The sequence below is a fragment of the Balaenoptera acutorostrata genome, chromosome 7, assembly GCF_949987535.1.
Source record: "Balaenoptera acutorostrata chromosome 7, mBalAcu1.1, whole genome shotgun sequence".
In the NCBI taxonomy this organism is placed as follows: domain Eukaryota; kingdom Metazoa; phylum Chordata; class Mammalia; order Artiodactyla; family Balaenopteridae; genus Balaenoptera; species Balaenoptera acutorostrata.
Window position 1 is genome coordinate 12,506,797 of NC_080070.1, and position 21,059 is coordinate 12,527,855.

General features: G+C 48.6%; 1 protein-coding gene across 1 annotated transcript; it reads left to right on the forward strand.

Moving 5' to 3' along the window:
* The first annotated feature begins 342 nt into the window (after window positions 1-342).
* Window positions 343-20,620, forward strand: KEL (Kell metallo-endopeptidase (Kell blood group)). The gene is made up of 18 exons (XM_007184880.2): window positions 343-390; window positions 610-754; window positions 1,052-1,228; window positions 3,087-3,214; window positions 3,511-3,657; window positions 6,804-6,863; window positions 6,957-7,145; window positions 7,378-7,526; window positions 9,107-9,236; window positions 16,166-16,276; window positions 17,392-17,490; window positions 17,740-17,817; window positions 18,263-18,363; window positions 18,525-18,635; window positions 18,769-18,836; window positions 19,059-19,228; window positions 19,582-19,677; window positions 20,395-20,620. The coding sequence occupies exons 1-18, from the start codon at window positions 343-345 to the stop codon at window positions 20,554-20,556; spliced, it is 2,169 nt and encodes a 722-aa protein (XP_007184942.1). The 3' UTR covers window positions 20,557-20,620.
* The last annotated feature ends 439 nt before the right edge of the window (window positions 20,621-21,059 follow it).

Here is a 21,059-nt window from a genome sequence, read left to right on the forward strand (position 1 = left end):
TGTGTGAGCGCCCTGCCTGCCCCTGGAGAGGAGGGATGTGAGGCTTGGAGAATAGGAACGGTGAAGGAGGGGGAGGTGACGGGCGAGGGAGGGAGGTTAGGGATACCTTTAGGGGACAGGTTCCTTCTGAATCACTTCTGAGAACACTGCCCTGGCGTGCAGATACACAAGTGTGTGTGTGTGTGTGTGTGTGTGTGTGTGTGTGTGTGTGTGTGTATGGGGGAGGAGGTGTCACAATGGCCTGATATAACTCTCTTTAATGTCCCCCCTTCCTGAACCAGCTTCTCTGTCCTCCCTCCTCCTCATTCAGTTCAGGAGGGTGGAGACGAGTGGGGGAGAGCCATGGGGTCTGAGCCAGCAAGTGGAGCGGGGCCTCGCAGGAGACGGGAGGTAAGTGACCTCTGTGACCTGTGCGGGGCAGATTTATGACAACCCTGCCAGCTCCCAGGGGTCCAAAGAGGGCTGGGTTCGGGATAATGAGGGGTGTTATCTCCATACAAAGGGGCCCTAGCACTAACTGTTGCTTCTTTCTCCTCTCCCCCTCCCTTTCCCCACGCCTCTTCCAATCCTCTCCATCTCGTTGTTTTCACCTCCTGGTTCTCTGCGCAGAGATCTCCAGAAGAGGGGCTGCCCACCGTACAGGGCGGACAGTGGGCGATGGCCAGGCGAGCGCTAATGACAGTCCTGCTTTTCAGTCTAATCCTTGGTGGTTCTCTGCTGCTTTGGGGCTACGTTTTCCAGGGCTGTGGTCCTGGTAAGCAAGATCCTAGATCTCCCACAACCCACTCAGCCCTCCCTCATTCTTGGACCCCGTCCGTCCATCCATCATCCTGAGGCTCTGTGTCCACTGACTTAACTGCCACTCATCCTGACCCTCCGGGGCCCCGGGTTCCCGACCTCTTCCCCCTTGAATCACGCTCCTGGCCGCCAGTCAGACCATTTCTCCTCACCAGGATCTCTGTCCCTTTCCCTCACCAGACATTCCTTTGCTTAGCCCCTTGGGGGAGCCCTCATCACTTTCTCTTTCCCAGCTCTGAGCTTTTCCCCACAGCCCACTGTGAGACGCCTGTGTGTCGGGACCTCCTGAGTCTTTACCTGGCCTCTGGAAACACCAGTGTGGCCCCCTGCACTGATTTCTTTAGCTTTGCCTGTGGAAACACCAACAGGACCACTAGTTCTTTTCAGGCTCTTGCAAAGGAGAACAAGCACCGACTTCAGAGAATACTGGGTAAGGAAATCAGGGTGGAAGATTCTCTTGCCGTGGGTGCCGCTGAGCCTAGAATGATCACAGCTGTTCCAAGCCTGTGTGCCTGTGGAACACCTGGCTTGCGCCATCCTCCATTGGCTCTCAGGGAACTGCTAGGCTTGCTTCTCCATCACCGTACATTTCACCGCAGGTACCACCTCTCTTCCGTCTCTTCTTGTCCCTCCCTTCATCTTTTCTTTACCTAATCCCTATCCTCTCTCCTTTCCCATTTATCCACGATTGCTCCATTCTCTCCAAGTTCTCCCTTTCACCAAGTTCCATCTTCTGTGTTATCTCCCTTAAATTTTCAATTTCTACCCTATGCCAGGTGTCTTCCCACGCTGGCATCTCCTCAACACCTGTTGCACTTTAATCTTTCTCTCCATCACTCTCATTGTCCAGCCTTCAAACCCTTCTTGTCTCCTAATGCGCCCTTGTCAGTGTTATCCTCTCCCTCCCATCGCTTCCCAGACCCCCCTCTTCTCACCATTATATCCTGTTCTCCCTGAAACCTTGGACCATGGTGTGCAAGTTGAACTGGAAGAAACTGAATTGGGATGATGGAGATGAGCGATTGGAGATGATGGTGGGAGGAAAGAAGTGGCGTAGTGAGTGAAAAGTGATGGAGGGGTCTTTATTGGGTTGTGTGTAAATGAATGAATATAGATGGGCACAAAAGAGATGCTGGAGGGAGAGGAGGACCAAGTTAAAAAACCTGGAGGTAAGAAGATTCCTGTAGATGGTGACTGTGTTGAAAAGAACTGAGAGGAAAACTGTGAGGGAGGAACCAAGGCCACATAGGAAGTAGGAAGTTGGTCCCAGGAAGTTGGTGGATGGTGGCGAGGATTTGGGAGTAAGCATGTAACAAAAGGAATGCATTTCCTGCATATGGGAACCCAGAGAACCTGTTGACGGTATCAATTGGAATCTGGAAGAAATAAATGTATCCCTTTGCCCTCCTTCTTTTGATGGGAAAAAAGTGGAGGTGGGTATTCCCTGCATGGTAGAGGGGCACGCTTTCACTTAAGGTATGGAGATGAAAAGAAAAAATACGCTTCGGACAAATTCTGCTGCCCATGATAGAATGAAAGGATGTCAGGGAGACTGAGGGAGAGGTGTTAGATATTAGAAGGTGGAGGATTCAAATGGGTTTGTGTTTGGCTTATTGTCCTGTGTTTGTTTGTTTGTTTGTTTGTTTCCTGGGATCAAAGAGAGGGGAGAGTCCAGACTAGGGTAGCCTGCCCCGATTTTTTCTCTTTGCTAAACATTTCCTCATGAGCTTTCCTCTCTCCGATCCCTCAGAAGTCCTCTGATTTCCCCAATATTTCTAATTCCTTCATTCATCTCCCTCCTGCCTCTCATTTCTACTTTCTCCTTTTTCCATACTCTACTTATTCCATCTCTTTTATTTCCTCCCCTGTCTTTTCGTCTTTATTTCCTTTCTCACCTTTCCTCCTTTTGTTTTTGTTTTTGTTTTTTTTTTTTTTTTGGCCGCGCTGCTCGGCTTGTGGGATGTGGGATCTTAGTTCCCCAACCAAGGATCGAACCCGGGCCCTCGGCAGTGAGAGTGTGGAATCCTAACCACTGGACCGCCAGGGAATTCCCTCACCTTTCCTTTACCTTCCTCACTGTCTTCTCCGTGCTCCCATTCCCAGCTCTTTTTCTTCCATCAAGTTGATCCAGCTCATCCCATCTTCCCAGTTTTCCTCATCCCTCTCTTTCTCCCCTTCCCTCCTTATCCCTGGAAGTCTTCCCTTTCCTATAACCTTTCTGTCTCCCACCTTCCCGGCTGGTTTCCTTGCTGCCCCACTCCTTTAATTCTCCCACATTTCCTTTCTAGAAGCCCCAGGTTCCTGGCGCCTGGACTTCTCTGGGGAGGAGAAAGCCTTCCAATTCTACAACTCCTGCATGGACACAGGTGCCATTGAGGCTGCAGGGGCTGGTCCCCTCAGACAAGTTATTGAGGAGGTGAGACCTGGGGCATCAACTTTTCTGGATGCATAACACTCAGGACCAACGTATGTTCAAGGCTGCCATTTTTTCCCCCTAGAGGATGGGTCTCTTTCCTAGGGATTTGGGAGGGAGACGGAAATGGCAATGGCCTGTGGATGTATTAGGACCTTGGGTGAGGGTAGGGAAAGAGGGATAGAGGTGGAGCCCTAAAGGGGTTAAGGGACTCAGAGTAGAGGTCAGGAAGTAGTGGTGGTGGCGGGGTTGGTCTCAGAGACTGTCCCTGTGCTGAGCCCTCTCTCTCTTCTTCCCAGCTTGGAGGCTGGCCAATCTCCGGTAATTGGACTCCCTTAGACTTTAACCGAACTCTGAGCCTTCTGATGAGTCAATATGGTCACTTCCCATTCTTCAGAGCCTATTTGCGACCTCTTCCCACCCCTCCGTACACGCCAGTCATCCAGGTGAGGGAGGCACTGGCAAAAAAATGCAGTAAAACCTGGGCCTGACTCAGATTTCCTCTGAGAGGAAAAATGTGCAATCCAGGGAAGAGACTTATCTTTAGGGAAATTATTGATGTGAGAACCAGGGACTTTAGGTGAGATTAGGGAAAGGAGCAGCAGGGCCAGTTCTGGGAAGACAGAAGGAGTCTTGGTCTTCCTTGTTGCTTCTCTGAATCACCCCCAGGGTCTCTCAGCTAGTTCCCCTGTCTCCAGTATTGCCCTCCTATCATTTAGTTTTCATTTTCCCCAGAGGGACCTTTCTAAACCAAGAGCTAATTATGCTGTTGTCTCTGTTTAAATGCCTTAAATGGCTCACTAGGTCATCAGGATCTGGTCCTTAATCCTTAGCAAAGCCTTGCAAGTCTGACCCTTACAGACTCCTCCAGCCTTATCTCCTCCTTATACCCCAAGCCATGCTCGCTCACTTACAGCTCCAAGGATATTCTTCAGTTCTTTGCATACATGGCTCCCTTTGCCTGCAACGCTACGTAAAAACTCATACATATTTTTCAAATTTTGGCCTTGATTACTATCCCTTCCAGGAAATCTTCACTGAAACCCCGGCTGAGATGTAGGCGAACCCCTCTGTTCTCCCATTTCCTGTCATCTCAGCATTTAGCACTGTGTTGAAGACTGAGCCTCTTAAGAACAGGCCCACAGCTTATTCAGCTCAGGTCCTCGGGACCTAGCACAGGGCCAGGCATCTAGAGGCCCACACCAGGTGTTTGTTGAGCGGGTAAAAAAAATTAAAACCTTGGAGGCATCGGTATTGTGGTAGGCAATGTGACCCTATATATTTGGCCCCTACTCTGAAAAATGCCACGAAATTAGATGAGGATGAATATACAAGAACTGATAATGCACACGAGGCATTCTCAAATTCAGTTCTAAAGGGTGTGCTGAGGAGTTTAACTGGTGTGGCGTTTGGAAATTGGTTAAGACCTGAAATGGTTAAGGAGAAGCTCAAAGGAGGGAGAGTGTGGGCTGAGCCCTGAAGCCTGGTTGATTCGTACAGCTGACAGTGAAGCTAAAGGGCCTCCTTATAAGGGCTGCGGGGAAGTCCTGAGCTAAGGGAAGAGCCTGGAATGGTGTGACCCCTCTGTGGGGTCAGCAAGGAGGCTGGTCTGTTGAACAGAGGATTTGCGGGTAGGGGTGGGGTGCAGTGGAAGGTAAAAGTAAGGCTGAAGACATCAAGTTGAGACTGATTATTCCCGGCCTACGACACTGGACTGAGGTGATAACTTTTGACATAATAGAAAAAAAAGAGCTACAGAGGCCTTTCAAATATGATGGTTGTACATAGAGCCCAAGTACAGTCAGCGGTTTTTGAGGTCAACCTAGAGGTGCTGAGGCAGCTAGATGAGCCACCTTGATTCTGAACTAAGCTGATTGTGGCAGAAATGGAAAGTGAGGCCAGGCATGAGGATGTAGGCAACTACTACATCCTCGTCCTAGTGGTGATGGATGGTCCATGATGATTCGACAGGACCTGGTGACTGACTGAATATCAATAAGAGAAATGTCTGCCTGCCAATGCAGGGGACACGGGTTCGAGCCCTGGTCTGGGAAGATCCCACATGCCGCAGAGCAACTGGGCCCGTGAGCCACAATTACTGAGCCTGCGCGTCTGGAGCCTGTGCTCCGCAACAGGAGAGGCCGCGATAGTGAGAGGCACACGCACCGCGATGAAGAGTGGCCCCCACTTGCCACAACTAGACAAAGCCCTCGCACAGAAACGAAGACCCAACACAGTCAAAAATAAATAAATTAATTAATTTAAAAAAAAAATAAGAGAAATGGAGAAACTAGACAGTGACCCCACAGTGTTGGTTTGGTGTGAATGGGAGGAGGGTGGTTCCCATCACCTTGAGACTGAATGGTCTCTGAGGGGAAATACAGGTAGAGAGAGTGAACTACAGAGGGAGCACCCCGATGACGTGGTGCCGGAGAAGAGTAAGAACGGTCAGGAGGTGGGGGTCAGACCAGCTCAGCTGAGCCACAAGGACAGGGGAGAGACCAGCTCAGGAGGGAGGGGTTATCTTTGATTCCAGAGACTTCTGAGCTTAGAAAATAAGGAATGAGAAGACACTATTGGAAACCTTCTAGACATAGCATCAAAATAGTCATGGAAATGGACTCAGATTTTATGGAGTTAGGAGGAAGGTAAGGAAGCTGAAGCAAAGGCATAGATGACTTTTAGTTCTTTAAAGTTTGGACAGAAAATGTGACAAAGGAGTCAAGTGAAAGCTTTATTCAAGATAGCAGAAAAGTATATAGCTCCAGGTGGGAGTAGGATATTGAAGTTGGAGAAGTAAAACAAAAAACGTGAGAGCAAAGATCTTCGGGATAGAAACAAGGGCACACCGATGTCAGAAGTAGGGTGAAGCACGTGAGGGTAGTGGGCTACTTGCCTGGGGTGCAGAATTTAAGAGGGTACCAAAACTCACTAATCAAGATAAATAGTATTTCAATAAATATTTTTTAAAATGTCAAAATCAATGCAAAAATCCATGATGAACAAAATATCAAATTTTTGTTCATCGTGGATTTTTTTTTTGGAAAAAACAATGGATCAAAACTCTGTTGCGGACTTTTGGGGAAACATCTACAATTTAAAAAAAAATGATCAAAAATACATTGTGGATTTTTGGGAAAAATACATGATGAGCAAAGTTTTGCTATTTTATTTTGTGGGGATTTTTAGCATTAATTTAGATTTTTAAAATTTCAATTAAGATATTATCGATCTTGATTACTGAGTTTTCAGTGCCTCTCAAATTTTGCACCTGAGACGGTATCTCACTCCCTTTACCCTAGACCTGGCCCTGGCACAGACAATGATTCCCTACAGGACATGGGTTATCATGCTTCTCTCTTGCTGAGCAGCCCCACACTGGTTGAAATACCTTCTTTGCACATTTGCATGTCTGTACTCTTCCTCCATGTCCCTCGCCCCCAATCCCTACCTTTCTTTGCTCTCTGGCTCCTCCTCTGTGCCCCCTTTAGTCCATCTCCTGGGGCCATCTTCCTGAGGAATCCCCATCTCCCCACACCTGTCCTCTCCTTCCTCCACATTCCCCACTTCTCTCAGTCTCTCTTGTGTCCAGATAGACCAGCCAGAGTTTGACGTTCCCCTCAAGCAAAAGCAGGAAATGAACTATGCCCAGGTAAGATGGCACTGGGGACCAAGGTCCTGACCTCTTGTGCTAGAGAAAGGCAGGGGCCGATGGTGGCTGTGACTGAGGTTGCCTCTCCCCCAGATCCTGCGGGAATACCTGACTTACCTGAATCGCCTGGGAACCTTGCTGGGAGGAGACCCAAACAAGGTGGGAGAACACGCCTCCTTTTCCATCTCCATTAACTCACAGCTGTACCAGTTTCTGAGGACCCCGGAGCAGCAGCAGGCACAGGGAAAGCTCTTCCAGATGGTCACGATTGACCAACTGCAGGTACCTTGAACCAGGGACTGGAGGCAGATGGGCATGAGGGTCTCGCTCCCAAACTTTCTTGACCCTCTTGTCTTCTTTCTCCTTATTTCCTTAATTCCATTCCATCCCTAACTTTCCCTGCTCCATCCTTTCCCTCAACCACCCCCCTCCCCACTCCCTTTCCAACCTGAGGGAGGGCATGCCCCCTCTCCTCCTTTCCTGTCCCCCCAAGCCTCCGTATCCCTCCTTTAAGGAAATGGCCCCTGCCATCGATTGGTTGTCCTGCTTGCAAGCGACATTCGCACCAATGTCCCTGAGCCCCTCTCATCCCGTCGCAGTCCATGACCTGGAGTATTTGAAAAACATGTCGCAACTGGTTGAAAAGCAGCTGTCGAAGCACAGGTTTGCCCCACGTGGGAGGGTGATGGAAAGAGGGTCCGAGGACCGGAGGTCTCAGGGACAAAGAAGACTGGAGAATGCAGGCTAGTAAGGGCCCTGTAGAAAGATGGGAGGGATCTGGGGCCATATGGGGGCAGAGAGGGGGTGGGATGGACGGCCCAGGAGGACATGGTGGAAACAGGAAGAGGGGCTTGGGGGCATGGGGTAGGGAAACACGCACGAAATGAGGGATCCAGGTATCTGACAAGACATGGGGTTTGCTGGGAGTAGCACCCAGCCTGTGAAGAACCTCTGGGCTGTGGGAGATGCTCGAAGCCCAGTTGCTGGGGACAGCTGGGCGTTTATGTCTTGTCAGCAGCTGAGGGGTGTGGGTGGGAGGAGGTGGTACATGGGATGAGTAGATGGAGGAGGTGAAGGCTGGGAAGAACCTGGGGGAGAGGCTGTTTCTCATCTGTAGTGAGAGGATTCTGGGGCCCTGTGGGAAAGGTCAGGACGTCGAGGAAGGTGGGAGGAGGGAGAGTGAGGTTCCGTGTTGGGCTCACTGCTGTCCCTGATACTGTGTGGCCACCACTTGGAGGCAGTGACTTCCTTCCAGGGCCTTGGGCTCAAAGCCCATCTTCGTAGTAACTCAGTGGCAGCAACGTCTAGAAATTCTTTCAGGGAGAAGCAAACAACCATTCACGCAGGTGGGAGCAGGTCTATGTAAGGATACAGATCAAACCCGGTGAGAGAGTTGCCAGCAGGACAGAGAAGGGTCCTGGATCCCAGCTTTGTTGCTCTTAGAAGATGCATCTTAAGATGAACTGAGGTTTCTTGGTTGTGGAAGTAGCTGAATCTGTTTGGTTGAATCTAAGTCCAGCCTTCAACTAGCCCAGATCCTTCCCCCGCTGTGACTTGAGATGTCTGCCTCTTCATCTGGTTCTTTCTTCTATCATTCTCCACCCCAGCCCAACCCACATCAAGAAAAGCTCTCCTTAAAACAGACAAAAGTTTTGAACAGTGGTTGCCAGGGGCTGAAGGGTGGGGAAATAGGAAGAGGTTGGTGAAAGGGTACCAACCTTCAGTTGTAAGATGAACAAAGTCTCAGGATCTAATGTACAACATGGTGACTATAGTTGATAACATTTAATTCTGCTTCGTTGTATTTTACTTTGTAGAGGTTGTGGTTTTTTACAAAGGAAAGGTTTGTGGCAACCCTGTGTCAAGCAAGTCTGTGGGCACCATTTTTCCAATAGCATTTGTTCACTTCATGTCTCTGGGTCACATTTGGGTGATTCTTGGAACATTTCACCCTTTTTCAGTATTATTTTAATTGTTAAAGTGATCTGTGATCAGTGAACTTTGATGATACTTTAATCGTTTTGGAATTTTTTAGCAATAAAGTATTTTTAAACTAGGGTAAAAAAAAAAAAAAAAGATAAAGAAAAGCCCTTCTTGACGTGTTCACATGTGAAGTAGTTATTCTCTATAAATACAGAGAAGGGCTTCCCCGGGAGTATCAAGGTGACCTATACAAGGGGAAGCTTTTCTGGTGGTTTCCCCAGAGCCCGGGGGTATATTGTGGGTCTCTTTTCTCTCCACAGGGACTTTCTGCAGAGCCACATGATCTTGGGTCTGGTGGGGACCCTTTCTCCAGCCCTGGACAGTAAATTCCAAGAGGCACGTAGATTGCTGAGCCAGAAACTGGGGGAGCTGACAGGACGACCACCCACGGTGAGGAGAGGAGGGGAGGAATTCTCCCGGATCGGGGGCTAAAGGAGCATCTGTCATTTGGGGGGATAAACGTGGTCATAGCCCCCTCAGGGAGGGGCATGAGGATAGATGCCCCAGTGTCTGGGCTCTCGTGGAGGCACTCAGGGCTTACACTGAGAGCTGAGGCACCAGGGACCAGAGCCTTAGGCACACGTCTGGCTACCTCAAGGGCCTTTTGCTGAGTGTTAAAGTCTAGATATAAAGCTCTAAAGTGATCAAGATCTGCTTTTCCTTTGTCATGACCCCTAGACTATTTGCCTGGTTATCCTGAGCGCTGTGATTTGAGGAGCCGGACATACAGCCTAGGGTTCACTGGAGTAAGAGGCGGGTGTAGCGAGCAGGGGCCTTCCCCTTGTCTAGGTGATTCCAGTGTTCCATGTCCAAATGTGCTTCACAAAGAGCTCATCTCTGACATCCCGGGGGTTCTGTCAGCCACACCGTGGGCTTCGTGGTGCAGATCCCAACGTATCAGAGGAGGGAGCTGTACCAAACGCGCTCCACTAACCAAAGTCTACTGTGTCCACACTCAGTTACTGAGAACTTTGAAATCCTAGATCGACACATCCAATCCCAAGAGGAGGCGTCTAGAACATAAGATGCCCTCCAACCTCAGGCAAGGCCTCAGGGTAGTCTTGAAAATCACGGGGTTTCTTTTCTTAGTAATTTGTGGACCATTTCTCTGCCTTGAAGAAACTCATGGCTTTGGCAACCTGAAAATATCTGTGGAATTCAGAGAAGGGAATTGTGAACACAGGGACTGGAATGTAGTTATTGCCTGTTGAGACTTTCAAATGTGCTAGACATTTTTCTAAGCCCTTTAGATATATGAGCTGATTTGATCCTCACAACAATTCCATGAGGTGGGCAGACGGTTCTGTCCCTGTTTTATTGATGGGTAAATTGAGATCCAAAGGTTAAGGATCTTGCTCGGGGTAATATACCTAGTAAGTTGTTGGAGCTAGGATTTGAACTCTGGAAGTCTGGCTCCAGAGTCTGTGTGCTTAATCATTGTTAAAAAAAAAAAAAAAAAAGAAAAACCAAAAACTTCCTAGAATTTTCACTCAAGTAGGCTAGTCCCCAAGAACCTTTGGCTCAGCCTTTCCCTTGACTCAGAAGAGACAGAGCCCCAGCCCCTCTTAGTTAGGGTTGCAACAAAATCCCTGGCACCAAACAACTTGCTGGAAATCCCAGAACCATGGCCTGGTGGCACTTCTTGAAAGGTGTTAAGAATGCCAACATTGAAATTCACACTTAAAAAACTTAGAAGGCTTATGAATTGCTAAAGTCACCACCCTTTATACACATATATACCCTTTATATACATATTATAAACATCCTTATATATCTAATAGGATATATAATTGTCCTTGGGCTTAAAAGCTGAATCATACCCTACCAACAAATAGTTCTGTGACTTGGTGAAGCCCTTTCACCTGTCTGGAACAGCACCAGGTATGACACATAATAATAATAAAAGCTGAAATACATTGAGTAGTTACTCTGTGTCAGGCATTGCTTATTTTATTTACTACTCCCAGAACCACTCTGAAAGGTCCTCAGAAAGGACATGTAATGTTCCCAAGACCACACAGCTCCTAAGTGAAGGAACCCACTCCAAAACAGGTCTGTCTGACCCGTGAGGCCATATTTTTAACCACAAACTGTGCAGGATTGAGAAATAGTGGGTGGTAACAAAAAATGCTTTGGCAAATTCTTTCTATAAAGGTCAAGATAGTAAATATTTTTGGCTTTGTGGTCTATGTGATCTGTGTTGCAACCACTCAACTCTGTCCTTGTAACACAAAAGCAGTCATACGCTAAGTAAATGCTGAATGGGCGTCACTGGGTTCTGAGAAAACTCTGGTTTAGATACTCTTGGAATTCCTAAGAGGGAGAGATGAGGGTGGGTTTAAATGATCAGTGGGATATCTGAACGGGAGGTAGGACGGAAGCAGTGTCTAGGGAGAAGAACGGGTTTTCCGGCAGAGAAAGGGATATCATTTCATTGCAACAAGGCATGGGGCAGGCTGGCTAAGGCTTGGTGCAGCGTGAGGGACCCTCCTGGTGGCTCTGGCTGAGTAGAGGTGACTGGGCTTGCAGGCAAGGTTGTCCTACTGCTGCTGGAGCCTGGCCTGGGGGTTTGAGAATCAGCCTGGAAGCCAGCACAACTGGAACAGAGAAAGCAAATAGGATAAGAGTAGGGAGGAAATCAGAGAGGGGAGGAGGGGATTATACTGGGCCTGGTAGGTCACTGTGAGGACCTGGGTTTTTCTCTGCATGTAACAGGGGCCTATAGAGGGATTTATCTGTTGTATGTTTTTAAAGATCATATTTTGAAGGTAAGCAGCAGTGTTTCCTGATGGATGTGAGAGCAAAAGCGGAGTCAAAGATACCACCAAGGTTTTGGCCTTGATTTGACCAAAATTTGTATTTCTATCCAATGGTTATTAATTACAGATGTCTCACCGTATTCTTCTGAACGAATTCTAATGGATAATGCCCTTATTCAGAAGGACAGTTAGGTCTCATTATCTGACCGTATTTTGTTTGACTTTTGAATATATCGTCAATGAAACTGGCTGTTAAGCCAGGTCTTCCTCTTATTAAACTTGAGAAGCTGAGTTTGGGGAATTAAAAGCAGAACTTCACATTTTTTCCCATTAAATGTGAACTGTTTACGTTCAGCCCAACATCCCAATTTATTCAGGTAATTTTAGCCTTTGTTTCAATGATCTGTTATTTCTGCCTCAGGTCATTCGTGGTTTTATTTAGTGCATCTTCATCTAGATTACTGGTAAAATTCTGCAGAGGGAAGAGTGTTGGGTCAGGTTATTGAAGACCTAGCGTAGAGTCGTCAGTTCATTTATGCAACAAATGTTAACTGAGCCCCTATTATATGCCAGACACTTCTCTAGGCTCTTGGGAATCTTCATGAACAAAATAGACAAAAATCCTTGCCCTCAAACACTTATATTCTAATGGAGGCAGAATGACAGTAAGCTGAATAAAACATATTGGATGGTGTTAAGTGTTATGAAAAAATAAAACAGGAAAGAGAGAGAGGCACACTAGGTGAGGACGTGCTACAGTGTCCAGTGGGGTGGTAGGGGCAGCTTGTACTAACTTGGAGTCATTAATCACTGACGTTCCCTCATGGATCAACCAGCCAGAATCCACTCAGATCACACTGTCATTTAACGTGGATTTCTCCATCGATTTCACAAAGATGTAATTTTTGGTTTCACCAACTGCTATCTTGAAATCAAAATAGTGCCAACAGAGTGGGGTAGAACTTTAGAATTTACAGAGCACGTTCCACGTAGTATTTCCCCTGCTCTCCCAAGCAGCTTTGTGAGGAAGGCAGAACAGGCATTAGGCTCATTTTTATAGCTGGCGTAACTGAAGTATGAGGGTTTAAGTTAATAATCCACAGTTGGTAAATACTGAATTCTCTGCTCAGAGGGAGCACTGCGGTGGTCCTTGAGGCTGAATCTGGCCCATAGATGTGTGTTGTTGGCCTTTAAAGCTTTTTACAAACTGTTAATGAACGGCCGGCTTTCAAATATTAGGTGATGGTACAGCAACAGTCAGAGTTCCAGCCTTTTTTGTTGTTGTCAATGTGAAGCTCTGGCAGCACTGAGCTAGCCGTCTCCAGGGGCAACACATGACTGGAGCTGAGTGATGCAGCCAGTAGGGCTGCGTCCCTCTCTCCGGTTTGCCGTACCCCTTCTTGTCCTGGGGTTCTGATGTTGGACTGCTTCTCTCACCTAGGTTACCTCATGGCCCCTGTTTGAGTTTGTGACTCCTGATCTACTGTTTATCCTAATTTAATGATCCTTTAAAAGTGATGACATTTAAAAAGGATTTTGATATTATTCGTCCTCAGTGATGCTATGCTGGCCCTCAGTAGTTACACATTATTTTCCACGTGTTCAGAAATAGTCGGTTTAATGATTCATTCTAGAATTTTGTTTAGAAATTAACATTAAGGATTCCTGACTCACCTGTAATCTCTAAAATCTACCTTCCCCTTACTGAAAATTGTGCAAAAATTTGCTTCTCTCCAGACTCTTGGAATTTTTCCTGATTTTTATCATGTCTGTCATTACTCATGGTTCTAAGCTTATATCTGCAACTTTTTTTCTTTCTTTTTTAAAAGATTTTTTTTTCAAGTATAGTAGATTTAGAGTGTTGTGTTAACTTCTGCTGTACAGCAAAGCGATTCAGTTATACATATATATCCATTCTTTTTCATATCCTTTTCCATTATGGTTTATCACAGGGTTTTGAATATAGTTCCCTGCGCTCTACAGTAGGACCTTGTTGTGTATCCATCCTGTATATAATAGTTTGCATCTGCTAATCCCAAACTCTCATCCATCCCTCCCACATTCCCACTCCCGCAACTTTTTTCTGTTCCTTAAAATTAATCTTTTGAGCCTCATTATCCTGGGTTTGAAGTATTTCTTCCATCCTTTATATTTTAGCAATGATTTTTTTTCTTTTTCTCTATTTTCAGTCAATGTGGTATACTCTATCACTCCATGTCTTGAGAGACAGCTCAGATACTCATAACCCCCAGCAGATGAATATACAACCTGCCAACCTCCACCCCTGAGACTTATGTTCATTTATAGATTCTGGAAGTTATTTTCCTGCACATAGAACATATGACTCAGCACAGCTGTGACCAAAAGAATCCCAGAGTGGCACAGGGGGAGCAGTGGGTGGTCCGAGGTGGTGTCCATACTCTCCAGGAACCAGGTCAGGGCCTGCCGTGGCCTGGGCTATGGGCAACAGCATGGAACAGGCAAAGGTTGTTGGAGAGAAGGGCAGGCACTGGCAAAAGGGATCAGGAAACAACTCAAGAACCAGGAGGTGTAGAAAGGGCAGGCAGGTCCACATTACCAAGCTCAAGGCTGATGTGTTTGCTACTGTCCTGGGTGCAGCCCTCCACCCCCAGCAGCAGTCTGATGAAAGGCAGTCTCAGAGCCGAGCTTGTCATCGGGGGCCTGCAGGGGATGGACATCGAAGGTGGCCAGCAGCACCTGCACTTGACCCAGGCATTGCTATCAGACCTAGGTTGCCTTTCTATTTGTATTTGTTTTTCACATTTTTGAGTTTCAGAGCTCCAAGTAATACACTATGGAAAGTGTCTGAGTCCCTTCTCCTCACCAGGAGAAGGTCCTTAATAGGTCTCACGGTGAGGGGACAGACAAGAACGCACAGATGTGGGCAGCCGGCTCTGGAGCAACCTCCAAAATGATAAACATTCTAATAGGCAGGCCCGGGAGTGTCTTCAATGACAGCAGCAGTGGCCTTCCTTTCTATTTCCTCTTTCGTCGGAAGCCCCATAAACTCTCTCCAACCTTAGGACCGGAATGCGTGGTGGAAGCCTAACTACCTTACCTGCCAGGCGGTCTGGGGGAATAAATAAGTTACAGGAATGAAGTCTTGTGACTTCATCCCACTCAGCCCAAATTAGCATGTTAGCTGGTTTTTCCTAAGTCCCAGCTCAGCTTTCCCTTAGGCCAGCTTCCTGAATTTGTTTCTCATCTGCCCTGCGTCATCTCTGGGCCTACGCTTGGTCGTCTCTTCAAAGCCATCCACCCCAACATCTCTCTTTTATGTTTCTTATTCTTTCCATCCTGCTGTTAACACATTATTTGACCGGGGATTTTTGCAGAAACTAATGCCTGTGACAGTAATATGTATCTGGTCAAACATGTGTTAAAAACCACCCCAGTTGCCAAGGCCCTCTTTGAGTTTTTATTTTTTTATTTTTTAATAAATTTATTTATTTATTTTTGGCCACGTGGGGTCTTCGTTGCTGCACGCGGGTTTCTCTAGTTGTGGCGCGTGGGTTTCTCTAGTTGTGGCGAGCGGGGGCTACTCTTCATTGCAGTGCGTGGGCTTCTCATTGTGGTGGCTTCTCTTGTTGTGGAGCACGGGCTCTAGGTGCGCAGGCTCAGTAGTTGTAGCACATGGGCTTGGTAGTTGCGGCTCACGGGCTCTAGAGCACAGGCTCAGTAGTTGTGGCTCACGGACTTAGTTGCTCCATGGCATGTGGGATCTTCCCGGACCAGGGTTCGAACCTGTGTCCCCTGCATTGGCAGGCAGATTCTTAACCACTGCACCACCAGGGAGTCCCCTCTTTTGAGTTTTTGTCTAACCGTTTCTCTGCCTTTGAAGTTGAAGATGTCCATCCTCTCATCCTATATCCTTTTCCCTGATTTGGCAGAAAGTGTCTTAGCGCTCTGAATTCGTATATTTAGTCTTCTCTTTTTTCCTCTTCTCCCACCAAATAATATGGCATCTAAAACCCAATTTCACTCTCATAACTTTCTTCTTTATAAGACAAGGTCTCACCATATGATCCTCAATAACCATTTGGAGAGTGGGGGAGGAAGGCAGGAGGCAGGGAGACTTTTCCTTCTTCAATTTCTCTTTTAAGGAAAGAAGCTCGGGAGGGTGGGAGTCTCCGCTGGGCTCCGCAAGCCCTCTGCGTGGTGGGCAGGGACAGGGTGGCAGGCAGAGCTGCTGAAGTGAGAGGGTTGGCTCTAGTCCTGTCCTTCCCAGGAGCCTTTCAGTCATCCAGAATGATGGCTCCCAGCGGCCTTGCTTTCAAATTCAATAGGCAATAAACAAGGATAGTTTGCCCAACCCAGGCTCATGAGACTAATCCTGGAGGAGATGTGAGCCCCTTTTTGCTAAGCAGCATGACCCCATGTGTGTCACCAAAAGGGGTTATAGAGTAAAGGGAGACAAACCCGGAAAGTCCAGGAAAGAGAGCGTGCTCTGGGGGTGAAGGTCTAGGTAAGACTGGCCTGGGAAAGTGGATGAGGAAGAGGCCTTGGCGGGAGCCATTCATTCCAGCTTTGTCTCTGTAGCCCGCCCACCCTCGCTGGATGACGTGTGTGGAGAAGACAGAAGCCTTCTTCAAGCCTACGCTGGCAGCCTTGTTTGTCCGTGAGGCCTTCGGCCCCAGCACCCGAAGTGCTGTACGTGAGGGCTCTTCCCCAGCCCACGTCCTTCCGCCCCTTCCCCGCCAACCCATCCTCTCCTAGTTCTAGTGACTTTGTTCTTCTCGATGGTCTCTGTGGTCAGAGAATCAGGCAGTTAGAGAGAGAACCCAGAGAGGGACACGCTGCATCCCTAGGGTCTGCACGGTTTAGCTCTGAGACACAAAGTCCGCACGACACACACTAACCTGGACAAGTCACCCAGCTTTCCTGCTCATGTGTTTCTTCAACCATAAAACGAGAAAATTGAACTGCATGACCTCTAAGCCTACCCCTTGTTTACCTATGATTTTTTTTTAACAACACGTGAAATGACATCAGAATGGAATGCTATCATCTTCAGAAGTGCCAATAAATAACTACTGAATACTTTTCAGTGCCTACCATGTGCCTGATACTCTTATAAGCACTTTGCACCAACTACTTTAATTCCTACTATTATTATAATTTTAAAGCAGAGAGAACTGAAGCACAGAGAGGTTAAAGTAACTTGCCCAAGATCACACAGCTACCAAATAGCAGAGTTAGGATTTGAACTCAGGCTCCCAATGTTGTCATCCATTTTCCTCCATCAAGAAAGGAAATACACACGATGGTAGATGGCTGAGAAAGCAGTAAGTACACAGTCAGGGTGTGAAACTGGGCAGGCTTCAGCTTGTTGCGAAGCTGAGGAACCCCGGAAGATGCAGAGAGGAAATGCAGGCTGTAAGAAACAGGGTGTGAGGACGAGGGCCCGCGAGAGCAGAGAAGCGGATGGTGGTCCACCTCCTCCCCCCACTTTCTGAGAGGATTGCCTGGCCGAGAGAAAGGACAGTGACACGGAAAGGAGCTGTCTACCCCGTCAGCTGTCAGGAGTGACCAGTCGCCACCTTCCCCTCCTGTGCTTGGTACCTCCTTCGCATCCCCACATCTCTCTGTACCCTGAGTTTTTGGTCACCTAGTAGATATCACTTTACACTTTCTCTTTCTGAGATCTTCCTCCTTCTGGCAGCTCCTCAGGGCCAAGGCCCCTTCCTAGAGGCCCAGTGGGCAGGGCCCAGGACTGAGGCTGATCTTCATCCTGTTTCTTTCTCCCTGCCCCGTTCTGCCCACAGGCCATGGAATTATTCACTGCAATCAAGGACGCCCTCATCGCTCGCTTCCAAACGCTTCCTTGGATGGATGAAGAGACCCGGGCAAAGGCCCAGGACAAGGTAAGGCCAGGAGAAGCAGACAGTGTGGGAACGTGTAGTAGGTGTGAATTGAGTGTTGGATCAAGAGATCACAGGGCCTGGAAGAGCGTGCTCAAGGCACAAGGGCACAAGGCAAGTATAAACACCAATATGCCGCACACACATCCTGGTGACACTACCAAAGGAAGGGACAGGGCAGTGAGCAGGAGAGGTTCCTTCTGATAAGACTTGGGACGGCTAGGTTCCTTCCACCTTTGTGTCTCTTCCCAGGTCGCCCAGCTGCAGGTGAAGATGGGGGCCCCGGAATGGGCCTTGAAGCCAGACCCAGCCAGACAAGAATACAACGATGTGGGTTCCTGCCCTTGCCAGTTACTCTTTAATCCTCAAATTCTTCACCCACCCTGATCCACCAGAGTGGCAGACCATCATTTTCCCTAGCTGATCCTAAAAAACCCCTTCCCTGCCCTGGTGCTGCTGGGGCCTGATGGGCGAATAGCCACACTATGGATCTTGCCAACAGAAGAGTAGAATCTTTGCAGGTCACATTGAGCGTGTGTGTGCACTCGCACCCATGCATTCGTGTGACTTGCCTGAGTGTTTGTGTGCTGGTACGTGTGAAGCCCGTTTGTACCACACAGGCGCTGGTTTCCTGGCGCTGGTTTTCCACCATCCCGGGGATGTCCGCGCATCAGGGCTTATCTGTCTGGGTTCAGATGTCCGCATCAGGGTATATCAGTGTGCATCTACATTTGTCTCCGTGTATTCGAGTTGCCTGCCTCCTGCCTCCTCCCAGATACAACTTGGACCCAGCTTCCTGCAGTCCTTCCTGAGCTGTGTCCGATCCCGCCGAGCTAGAATCATCAGGAGTTTCCTGCAGCCTTTCCCCAACCACAGGTATGAGAGCGAGGGAGACACAGAGACCGCATCCCAAAGATAGCCGTCCAAAATTAGCAGGAAAGAAAGCCAGAGGCTCAGGGGAACAGGAACAGTGACAGTATTTGAGAAGGACGGCATGTAAGTGATAGAGCTGGTATTCATATGTGCTCTTTCCACAGGTGGCAGGTGCTCCCCTGGGGCGTAAATGCTTACTATTCAATACCTGACCATGTGGTGGTCTTCCCAGCTGGACTCCTCCAACCCCCGTTTTTCCACCCTGGCTACCCCAGGTATGGGCCATTCTAAGTTTCCCAAGAGCAATGGACCAATGTTATGATGAATGATGGATGCAACTTATGGTTGGAGAATTGGGGCCAAAAACTTGGAAGGATTCTGAGGGTAAGACAAGCCCTTGCTCCCTAGAGCTGTGAACTTTGGCGCCGCCGGCAGCATTATGGCCCATGAGCTGTTGCACATCTTCTACCAGCTCTGTGAGTAACAGTGGGCTGTTGGGAGATGGGGCCATCGGGAACCCAGGTGAAGTCCCCAAAGGCAGCCTAGAGGGGGAGGAGGGAGGCTGTGCGAGGGCTCCAGGGGGGGCAGTTCTGAAGCCTTTGCAGTGCTCCTGGGAGGCAGCCCAGTTTGTGGTACCCCCATGTCTTCACCCCTGCATCACGCCTCACCATTTCATTCCCTTGCCCCATTTTCAACAGTATTCCCTGGGGGCTGCCCAGCCTGTGACACCCATGCCCTACAGGGGGCGCTAGTGTGCCTGGAGCACCACTATGCTGCCTTTCCATTACCCAACGGAACCTTCTTCAATGGCTCCCGCACATTCCTGGAGGATGCTGCAGACACGGGGGGACTGGCCATTGCACTGCAGGTAACTCACATCCCAAGGGCTGCGATCTAGTTTTACCAGCAGAATAGACAGCCTGTCCCCAGTTTTTCCTTCCACCATCCCTCAGGCAAACATAGCAAAACTTTCTGCTCTTCACATCCCCACTGAACAGGCAGCAACTTGAGGACCCCCTCCGACTCCATAGAGCCCTCTTTTCTAGATCCATAGATCTCACGGCAAGTACATTTTCTCCTGGCTCAGAGCAGTGTGTCAGTGCAGAACTTGGGAAGAAGGACCACGAACTGGTTTTGGATATTGCGCGTAGGGCATCAGATTTCCAGATGGCCACGGGTCTAGAGCCTAAGGGCGACTCTCCATCCCGCTCCCATATCCAGGCATACAACAAGAGGCTATTATGGTACCGTGGGGAGACCACCCTGCCCAACCTGAACTTCAGCCCCTGGCAACTCTTCTTCCGAAGCTATGCCCAGGTAGGCAGCCAACATCTCCCACCAGGGCTTAGTCCATGTCAGATAAATACCCTATTGTTAACACTCAGATATTGTTAAACATCTTCCCCCAATGCCACCAACCCTCTGCTGCACAAATCCCCACTGTCATCCTTTCACACATGTCCCCTTGGGACCATCCCTTCATCCTACTATAAATTCTTCTACCAAATTCAGCACTGCCTTCAAAAAAAGGAAAACAACTCTATTCCCAAATCCCTCCTTGAGATAAGCCCAACTTTTACCTTCTCTCATTTCTTCTAGAAACACAGATCCCTTCAAAAAGAGCCTTAACAGACAATCTGTAGACTACATTCCTCCTTGGAGACCTCGCCACGCAGTGGGGTCCCCACCTGACATAACCCCCACTAAGTGCCGTCTTCTCCCTCAGCAGATAGTGTCCCCAATTCCTCAGGATACTTAAAGACCCGCACAGTGTTCTTACAACAGACCCACCTCTAGGGCACTTACAAATGGTATGATTGCACAGACCAGCCCTCCCCAGATACCCACTGCCAGATTAAATGACCTGCAAATGGCAAATATTTTCCTTTCTCCGTGTGGCCCTCGGAGCATTGCTATCCCTGCTTTTATCTTTGCTGTCCCTAGTTACCACCTGGTCACCAGGTCTGCCATGTCCTGCTGACCCTGATACCCTGCTGTTCTCCTTACCCTGTATGGACCTCTCTTTCTCCCCAGGTGATGTGTAGGGGCCCCAGCACCCAGGATCCTCAGGACACTCACAGCCCTCCTACCCTTCGAATCCACGGGCCCCTAAGCAACAGCCCAGCCTTCGCCAGACACTTCCGCTGTCCCCATGGCACCCTCATGAACCCCTCCAGCCGCTGCCAACTCTGGTAACCCAGCTGGCTCCCAAAGAGACCTCAGTACAGGTGTATCACCATCTCCCTGCCCCATCCCTGGAATCAGGGCAATACCTCCTCTCCCCTTCTGTTCCAAAAATAAAAGCTGGCCCTTGGCTTCTGCCTGTCTCTTAAGAACACTTTCCTGCTATGTCCGATGCCTAGAAGTCAGAAAAAATCAGCGGAGAAACTGCCAAGCAGAGTTCCAAGGACGTGAGACAAGGAAAGAACCAGTGAATGAGCTAAAGGTCGGTGGAAACTGGTTAGAGACAAAATTAAGCTGCCCCCAATTGTTCCAGGATTTGATTGTTATTACTTTTATTGTTGCTGCCTCCCTACCCCTAATCTGTTGTCCTGAACAAAGCCAGGAGAGGCTGGGGAAGAGTGTCTCGGCTCTTGGAGATGGCCCTCAGAGCGTGGGGAGGAAGGTGGGCAGGGGCCATGGACCGCTGAAAGGCCAGCACGGGGTCTCTCTGATGCTGCATCCTGAGGGGGAGGGTC